Raw genomic sequence first — 10,345 nt, forward strand, 5'->3', positions numbered from 1 at the left:
AAAACAAAAAATGGTTTATGCAATTAACATTCAATGCAGCCGACAGCATTTCTATAGCATTTATCACAATCTTCTTATTATTATTATTATTATTATATTTTTTTAGGTAACGAACAATCTTCTTGTTTATTACTTAGTTACTGTTATAGTTTCTTCTTTATCAGTGGAGCAGCGAAGTAAGAAAATAAAAACGTGGGGACAGGATTGAGGAAACATTATAATCCACTAAAAACAATTGAAAAAGACAAATGGATTTACTTTTTGACTGCAGTCGGCCAGAATCTCAAAGCACATGCATGCTTACTATTTAATCACACTTCCACCTCTTAGAGTCCACACACTATCTATCTCTTCCTTTCTTCTCTCTCATTATCTGCTCTGTCTCTCTCTCCCTCTCTCTGTGTCAGTTTCTTTCTTCATGCCTCCAAAATAAATAGGCCCATTAAGGAGTTCTTGACCAATCTCTTCTGGAAGTAAAGAGGAAGTAAGTACCTTGGTTCTGTGTTTACGCCATGGAAGGAGGAGTACTTCCAGTAACTGATGTTTCGGCTTTCAGAGAATGTTTTTCTTTGGCATGGAAAAACCCTTATGTTCTTCGGCTAGCTTTCTCTGCGGGAATCGGTGGTTTGCTCTTTGGTTATGATACTGGTATACTCCCTTCTTTTTTGTTTTCTATTCATTCATAGTTTGGTGATTTAATAAGTCTTTGTTTGGTGTCCATCAATCCTTCTTGTTTCTGTTCTCTGTTTAATGTGTATCTCTTTGCTAATCATTTTAACCTCAAGTTTTCAATGAGCCCATGAAATTTTTTTTTTTTTTTTTTTGTTGTTGGAATAAGATGGATGTAATAAGAACAATAAGAATTCTGGGTTTTGCAGAATGTTTACTCTCTTTTTTTAATCTTGAACTCTCTGTTTATAAGTTCCTTTTTGTGGGTTCTTGTTTCCTGACTTTTGTTTCTTGATTTTGGGGGCATCAGGAGTTATTTCTGGAGCTCTTCTTTATATTAGAGATGACTTCAAGTCTGTTGATAGGGAGACTGTTCTGCAGGTGAGGAAGTGTGCTTTGCTTTCTTAAATATATTTGTTGGCTTTGAAAAATGAAATTTGGAAAAGATGAATTGTAATTTCTCCTGCAATATGATTGCAGAGACGGTTCGGTTCATTCCTTTGTTGATTTTAAAGTTTTGCCTCATGAAATTTTAAATAAAGGCCAAATGTTCTGTGTGCCCCGGGGGCGCAGGCTGTGCCTAGACACATGGGGGTTAGTGAGATGATCACCCTACCACCGAATGGGAGGCCCATGAGTCTAGGTGCACACTGTGCTGCGGCGCAGAGAACATCAGCCGATATTTTAAAATTAAATTTTATTGTTTATACATTTGAAATGACCCTAGTATCCTCACTGTATGTAGCCTAGCTACCATTAGTATGTATCCCAAGTTACTTAACCTCACATCACAAGATTCAACCCCATCTTCCTTTTCGAATCCCCTTAAAAATTTAACTTGACCTTAATTAGTGACCTTTCATTAATTATGTTCTTTTGTCATATCAACCCCATCTTCCTTTTTGAATCCCCTTAAAACTTTAACTTTACCTTAATTAGTGACCTTTCATAAATTATGTTCTTTTGTCATATCAAAATTGGCTTCACCAGCCAAGTTGGATTCACACAGGCAATGAATGAATTCATTATATGAATTCTAAAAGATTTCAGAACTCTTTCTTTCACTGCGAAATTCACAACAGACAACAAGAGAATTACACAATAAATTGCCATTTGGGTTCTTTTAAGACAGAAAATCTCTACAACCCATCTTAAGAATGTAAATTTCTTCTTCTATTTCAAGAAAAACATCTATTGACCATGGATGGTGATATTCTGTATATAGGAAAGCATTGTCAGTACAGCAGTCGCCGGAGCAATCATAGGTGCGGCAATTGGTGGATGGATAAGTGATCGATTTGGCCGGAGATTCTCGCTAATGTTTGCAGACTTTCTCTTCTTTGTTGGAGCTGTTATCATGGCCTCTGCACCCAACCCAGGTCTACTTATCCTTGGTCGTGTTTTTGTTGGTCTCGGTGTTGGTATGGCGTCCATGACAGCTCCACTATACATATCAGAAGCTTCTCCTCCGAAAGTCCGAGGTGCCCTGGTCAGCACCAATGGTTTCCTTGTAACTGGAGGCCTGTTTCTGTCTTACCTTCTCAACTTAGCATTCACCAAGGTAATTAAGTGACAATCTCAAACAGTAGTAGTGATGATCAGTCTTTTATCTGAGTTTATTTTGTTTATTCATGCTTACAATGCATAAAATTAAGCTTCAGTTTTGGGTTTAGTCGATCTTAACAGATAAGACGCCTTAACTAACCCATCAGGATTGGTATTTCAGGCTCCTGGGACATGGAGGTGGATGCTTGGAGTTGCTGCACTACCAGCTCTACTTCAGTTTATATTAATGTGGTTTCTCCCAGAGTCACCACGCTGGCTTTATAGAAAGGTACATACTTATTCTCAGTCTTCTTGTGTTCTCTTAATGAGATCGACTTTTTCACCATTAGTATTCCTGATCTGGGTAAGTTGAAGCTTGAGCTCCAAACATCGTCAATTGATTTGCAAAACCAGCTTTGATTCTTGTGTTCCCAAAAATGAGATCACCTTTTTCAAACAATTTATACTACTTCCATAATGATCACCGCCATGAGTATCCTCTGGGTTCCCCTTATTCCTGATCTAGATAAGTTTTTTTTTGGGTGAATAAGTGATCTAGATAAGTTGAAGCTTGAGCTCCACCACAATTGATTAACAAAACCAGTTTTGGTTCTTGTGTTTTATAAATCACTATACAGGGAAGGGAAGAAGAAGCCATAAGCATACTAAGACAAATATTCCCTGCAAATGCGGTTGAAATGGAGATACAAGCTCTGAAAGAATCGGTTGATTCAGAGGTCAAGGAAGAAGGATCATCAAATAAGATTAATTTCACAAAGATACTGAAAACCAGGACAGTCAGAAGAGCACTGGTAGCAGGTGTTGGACTACAGATCTTTCAACAATTTGTGGGCATTAACACAGTAATGTATTATAGCCCTACAATTGTTCAGTTGGCTGGTTTTGCATCCAACCAAACAGCTCTCCTACTATCTCTTATCATAGCAGCTCTCAATACCCTCGGCTCCATTGTGAGCATATACTTTGTAGACAAAACAGGCAGGAAAAAACTTCTGCTTCTTAGTCTAACTGGTCTTATTGTCTCACTGGCACTTCTAGCCGCTACGTTCCATGAGTCCACAGCGGAATCTCCACAGGTTAGCAGGCAGGACACAGCCCACTTCTCTGGCTTGACCTGCCCAGATTTCCAGTCCACATCTGCTAGTTGGGACTGTATGACGTGCTTGAAGGTCTATTCTACATCTTGTGGCTTCTGTGCATCTCAAACAGACAAGGTAAGCTTGGGCATGGCATCAGCTTTTAAACAAGAAATCATTGAATTCATGCTTCAACTACCTTGCTTTGTTCTTCTTAGCTTCTTATTTAATAAGTTCTAATTTTTATGTTAATTACTTTTGCAGTTAAAACCTGGGGCATGTTTGATCTCAAATACAACAGTGAAGAATATGTGTCAAGGGGAACATAGGCTATGGTACACAAGGGGTTGCCCTAGCAGATATGGGTGGGTCGCTTTAATTGGATTAGGCCTTTACGTCATATCGTTTTCCCCTGGGATGGGTTCTGTTACATGGATTGTAAACTCTGAGATATACCCTTTGAGGTTCAGAGGTGTCTGTGGGGGTATAGCTGCTACTGCTAACTGGATCTCAAACCTGATCGTGTCTCAGTCCTTCCTCTCCTTGACACAGGCAATTGGGACTGCATGGACTTTCCTCATTTTTGGGGTAGTCTCTGTTGTTGGCGTGTTCTTTGTCTTGGTTTGTGTACCAGAGACCAAGGGGCTACCAATTGAGGAAGTTGAGAAGATGCTTGACCGGAGAGCTCTACACATTAGGTTCTGGAGAAAGGGCTCAGATGATACGAAGAAGTAAGAATTCGAATCAAAGGTTGGTACTTAGTAGTATTACTGAGTGAAAAATACATTTTCCTATAGATTTCCCCTTTGTTTCCATGTAAAAAGGGTGGAAAAGAAGGGAAATTTCCGTGTGAAACATCATGATTTCACAATGTATGTTTTAATGTAAAATGAGAAATAAGGCATGGAAAAATAAAACTAATATTGAGTCTCAACTTTGACATTTCTCTCTCCTATTCTTCTGATTTTGTAGACCACATGTAGGCCCATATGGATGATACCATTTTCAACTCCTCGTTGGTTATAGTGTGCAGATTCTATCTTACACTGCCCTTGTAGAAACCCTCTCCGGACAAGGGAGAAGGCTGGGCAGCTAAAGAACAAGAATTTTTCTTCAAAATATATATTGTCATGCAACAGAAATTAGACTTATATCATTTCAACTGAGAAAATAATATTGCAGGTTCAGATACATTGGAAATATTTTTATAGGTACATGCACAATCACACAATTCTTGGAGAGAAGCCGGATTACCCAAGTGGGTCCCACAGTGTGGATTCCATTTTGACGGCTGTGAGCTGTTCTCGTACGCTCACATACGTGTGGACGTGAGCTGGACTCCATTTACTCCTAACAAAGATTAGATTGATCCAGTCCTTACAACAAAAAAGGCAGCTTTAAGAGTCCAATCAAATATGGCATCACATTGTTCTTTCACAACGCAACATTAAGCCGCTAATAACCAATTCACACCTGTCCGGTCCCCCAAAAAACACCGGAAAGAAAGAAAATGATACCTCAAACAATATGCTCTGCTAGTGAGTGTGAGAATTTTAACATGTTTTTTCTTCCTCAACTCTTGTGGTATAGGCCCAAATACTCGAGTTCGAATTGGCTCTCCTTGCTTGTTGACAAGGACAACTGCGTTGTCATCAAACTTGATCTCACTCCCATCACAACGGCCCCTCTGCATAGCAGCACGCAGTACCACACCATATACAACATCCTAAGGCTGGCTTGATGAATATCAAAGGGTGCATGAGTTAGCTGTCAATAATGCTTCGATTGCAAGCGCTTAAGCAGAGGATATTAATATGTCGGGTCCAGACCTGATCTGATGAGGGAAATAGTTAAATGGCATAAGGTACCAATTTACTATACAAGGAGCCAACACATGTGACCCAACTTATAATAGAAGATTTGCATAATAATGATCATTGTTTTAATATACTTCTTTTCATAATTGATCTATATTGTTCTTGGAAAATTAAACCGCTTATAATTTAGGTGAAAAAAACATACTTGTTCTCTAATAAGTTTGTCTGGTCAAGTGGTTGTATTCTTACATAAGACTTTTTGTATTAGGTAGAGCATAAAACTAGTTTTCCAACAAGTCTAAGATTGCTTAAATCTGATTTATATTGATAGAGTAACATTCTGTTCAAACTTTATTTGGTATGCGCGAATGTTATTAAAGATCTTCCGGAATGAAAATAAATTTTTAGGTATCAAAACAAAAGATTATTTTACTACTCTTTTGGTTTTTTGTGATGTTCTTTCATAATAAGATTTATGAAATTTTAAGATTTGAGGAAATACCCTAGCATTTGAAAGTTGAAAAATCGCCTCAGCCACCTAAGCGACCAAGTCGCCATTCGAGCAAAGGGAGACTGGACGCCTAGGCGATGCCTTGATAACTATGCTTCGAAGCATAGTACTAAAACTCATGAAATTTTGGTCGAGATATCGAATATTTCGAGTATCTCGACCTGTCCGAAACGAAACACAAGTCCAATATGAAAAAATGCAATATTTCGAATATTTCGGTCGGAAATTTCGGTCATCTCGTTTCGGAAATTTCGGAAATCTCGGTCATTTCGGTAATCTCGTTTCGAAAATTTTGAAAATCTCGGTCATTTTTGGCATTTTACACCCACAGAAAGGTACCATATTTCGACCGAGATTTTGGTATCTCGAAAATTTCGGTCAGACCGAAACACCGAAACGAAACGAGATTTAGTACCATGCTTGGAATTGCTTAGAATTTTGTGCTAGAGCTTTGTGTGGAGAATACTTTTTGAGGATGCTATTTTGATATAAAAGTTTGATAGAAATTTGGAAGACAATTATATGGTGTATATTCTTGAAGGTGTAGTAATTTTTATATGCTTGAGGGTGACTATATAACTTAACTAGCCTTAGATGGGGTAAGTTAATCTTGGGTGATTTATGGATGGTTTAATTAATTTCACGCTTTCAGCAATAACTATTGATTAGAGTGTCACACTAGCAGCTATGGGCCCTACTTAGGTATCGGGTTGTGAGTTATGACATACTACCTATGGTTTGATATGTTGAGGTTTTGGTGTCTTGACTTCTGATGATGGATTGTTGTGTGGACTATATGGGTATTTCGGTAAATTTTCTGTATAGGGTTTCGTTATAAATCTGTAGCGAGAGTTCTTTCTCTGTATTGAAAATCTGAGAGAGGTGTGAGGAACGAGCAACTGTAACCCTATTATCCATTGATAGTGAAACAGATCTCATCTCACCGTGGTCGTAGGCAACCTTGCCAAACCACGTAAATCTTTGTGCGCATTGTGTGATTGTGTTAGCGATTTCCATTCTTCTCTACATCGGATTAGGTTTTACATGATAATGTCTTTTAGCAAGTGTCAAGAACATTTACAAACCAAACATGGTCTCTCATGTTGTAAAAATGATAAGAATCTACCACATAAGTCCCACCCCAAAGAAAGCCAACACCAAAAGTATGATTGATCATTTATCACCCTATAGTATTTTTATTTTATTTTTTATAAATTTTATATCGGAGTCACAAATAGGTTCTTCACTAGTGCAGTTGGTAATGTAATCTGAAAATCCAGATTATAGATCTCAGATGCAAGGAGGCTCACTGGTCAAACTGTAATCAGATCTAAGATAAAGGAAGCAACTACGTTAAGGGAAGAGATCAGATTGATAGAAGGAGAGGGAAAAGAGATGGGATCGATCTACTTGGGAGGAAGAAGAGAGAAGAAATAAGGTATGCATTTCTTAACAGCACTAAAACTGTTTTAAAAAATCATATTTTTTACTCACATCATCTCCAATTGATGGGGGTGTATTACACATATAAAGACCTTCTAAAATTCCTAAATTGACTCAAAAAAGGACTCTTAATCACATTCATATGCTCGATAAAGTAAATAAACTCAAATCAGAACTCTAACTAGCTATTAAGTATCTCAATCTAACTCAAACACGTAACTACTAATCCCATGTATTAACTTTATCCCCACTTTATGGACTTATAAATTAGGCTCATTACAATAAAACCAAAAAAAATAAAAGGCCCAACCTATAATATAACTACCCAAAGGTCAATTTCAGCCCATTGGACTGAAACCCAAAAAAATAAGGGCCTCCCAAGCTTGCACATAGGCTTCCATACGGGATTAGTGTTTAATGCAACTACATCGGTTAGGTTTGATATATGGAAGCTGACGGTTGAAAAAGTATTCTAAGTATTTTTACAATTAAAGACAACTCGATAATTAGGGTCCCTCTGGTCATAATACTTGAATTACTACATTTGCTTCAGTTAATAATCTCTCACTAAATCTTAACTAACCTTTAATAACAACTCAAAGCCTAAAATAATGCACTAGGTACCTTACTTGGGCATAAACTTAAGATGGATTCTGTAAGTATGGTTACAAACTGTACCCAGTTAGTGATCAGGGTACTCAACTATGAATTCAACCTCCACTAATAATCTGAACCAGGTCAATTGGGTACTTGAGTGATTGGTTAACCCATTGACATCAGTGAGATATTTTGGAATTCCATGTGACCTATTCTTGAAACACACCCAACTTAAACAGTTCCAAATTCAGGTTAGACAACAGCAGCCACATAAGCCAACAATCTAAAGCTGTTTGTGACTGAAATCCTTGTCCAGCCCATCATTAGGCCATAGCGCAGCCTAGCAGAGCCAAAACAGAACCCAGCCGAAACCGCACCAGCCTGTGACATTCCTTAGAGGAAGCTGCCCTCTTCATGGTGGCCAAATTGGTCAACAGAAAATATTTCTGTTCTTATAACAGAAATCAGGCTAGTTGAAAATAATATTGCAGGTTCAGAATCATTGGTAATATTGATACAGGTAGGCTCTGCATGCACAATTACACAAACACATCTCAGGTGTAGAAAGTCTCCATACTGATGGGTCTTATGACTTATTAGATCACTAGAGCCCAATGCAATCTAAGCAGACAAGGAATTTCTAGGCATTTTGCCTTCCTAGGTAAGTTCCATAATAGGCATTGCTAAGGAGAGCAAAATATGTTGAAACTTCACATGCAGCATATATCATATCACAAGCGTAATCCTTAAAAAATTAAGAACCTACTTTATCACCTAACTTGAACTTCAGAAGGAAGGGAAAACGTGGTTAAAAGTGAGAAGTAAAAAAAAAAATAGAGAGAGAAAGAATGAAACTACTGCTTCTTGATTGGAGAAAGGAAAGAAGATTAAAGGAAAATATCATCCCCTCCCCTCTAAGTATTTATAATATCAAACCCCACCCCCTAGTTTTGAATAATGATAATGCCGTCCCTACTTTTGAAAGATTCTATCAACCGTGCCCTAGGTGGCTAACGGTGTTAAAACAGCCGTTCAAGACGATATTACCCTTCTTCTTCTTCTGGTTTTTTAACTTCTTTTTTTTTTTTCCTTTTCTTCTACATTCAAAACCCACCGATTGAAGCCACCACCATAGCCAAGCAGATCGACTATGTTGGTTTTTCCAGTAAAAACCTGCGTCACTCTCCATCTCCCATCTCCCATCCCTCTCCTTCGATCCCACTGAAACCCCAAACCCACCTTCCCTTTCCCTTCTATCTCACTGTAACAGCGAAAGAAGATAAAAAAAAATTAAAAAAAAAATGTCGAAACCCTTCTGCAAAAATAAAAATGAAGAATGCCAACAATTTTACTGGTTCTCAATCCAAAATTGTTAAATCAAGAGAACTTCAAAAAAATCTCCAATTACATATAACAATACGAATCCATACAGTTGAAGTAAAAGCAATCCCGAAGTTGAAATCAGGAAGGGGAAAAAAACGAAGAAAAAGAAAAGAAAATTGTCTTCTACACCAAATTGAAATTGAACAAAACCATGAACCGACAGTGCATGCAAACGAAGCAGAAGAAGAAAAAATTAGCAAGTTTCTCATACCTCGCAGTTGCTTCCAAGGATCGTTCCGAAGCAATCAAGGGAAGAGAAGAAGAGAGATACAGGGATTCGAACTTTCTTGACCTTCGATTTCGCGGGATGGAAAGGGAAAGTTCCTGAATCTTCAACAAACCGCCGCTTCCACCTGTTCTTGGGCCTTTCATTGTTCACTCACTGCTGGAAATGGGATCAAGCGGCAACGATGACTTGAAAGGTGATTTAGCTCACCTCTATAAACCCTAAAGTTGGAGATGGTGTGAAGTGTTGGACAAGTGTGTGTCCATCAAACCCGGTTCGGTCCGGTTCAACCCGGTTCACCTTTGTATTGAACATTTATACATTTTAGTTTAATATTGTCACATGCGATATAAACTTTTTGAGCATTATGTGTCCGTAAGTTATACTTAAAATGGTAGTCACGACTAGGGTTTGGGCCGGGCACCCTTATCATATGGTCGTCGCATTGGGTATGCCTAGACATGTGATGTCAGGGTACGAATGCGAGTGCTCACATGTTTGATGTGTGCATTGGCGAAGAATCTACTTTGTCGATTCCCTCATGTACCGCGGATGTAGGAAGGGATAGACATGTGTCACCGACACACTGCACTGAAGGAACCCTCACTGCAAAGTGTGATCGCATTCTTTGGTTCATCAATGGCGAGACTCAAGCGAGTCAAAGCCGGTGTTCTGGGAATGCGTGAACACTTTGTGAGTGAAGGAGTTATCCAACACGATCACCACTGCCCGATTGGGGAACACCAAGATAGAGACTGTCTGTGCATGGTCGGATCAGAATCTGGATCCAGTACCGTTTTGGAAATGGTTTTGCAAAATTTATTTTACATAAAATGATACATTATTTATAGTTATTTCAAATAAAGTATTTTATCGAGTTTTGCAGGACCCGATCGGATGCACAGACGCTCTTATATGGACATGTACTATGGATTGGGGTTTGGCAGTACATGTGTACATGCCCTAGATTCCATAATGATGGTGTTGATTAGTGGGGGGGTTGTATATGATAAATTGTTATCATATAGGGAGTTATTTGGAATTTGCTAATTTAATT

At 38.3% G+C, this 10,345-nt stretch overlaps 1 protein-coding gene across 1 annotated transcript; it reads left to right on the forward strand.

Annotated features, from left to right (window-relative positions):
- The first annotated feature begins 377 nt into the window (after positions 1 to 377).
- On the forward strand, positions 378 to 4,072 carry LOC122651816 (probable inositol transporter 2). Its single transcript, XM_043845366.1, has 6 exons — positions 378 to 648; positions 980 to 1,050; positions 1,895 to 2,230; positions 2,396 to 2,503; positions 2,853 to 3,449; positions 3,576 to 4,072. The coding sequence occupies exons 1-6, from the start codon at positions 513 to 515 to the stop codon at positions 4,044 to 4,046; spliced, it is 1,719 nt and encodes a 572-aa protein (XP_043701301.1). The 5' UTR covers positions 378 to 512; the 3' UTR covers positions 4,047 to 4,072.
- The last annotated feature ends 6,273 nt before the right edge of the window (positions 4,073 to 10,345 follow it).

This window comes from Telopea speciosissima, chromosome 2 (assembly GCF_018873765.1).
Source record: "Telopea speciosissima isolate NSW1024214 ecotype Mountain lineage chromosome 2, Tspe_v1, whole genome shotgun sequence".
NCBI lineage: Eukaryota > Viridiplantae > Streptophyta > Magnoliopsida > Proteales > Proteaceae > Telopea > Telopea speciosissima.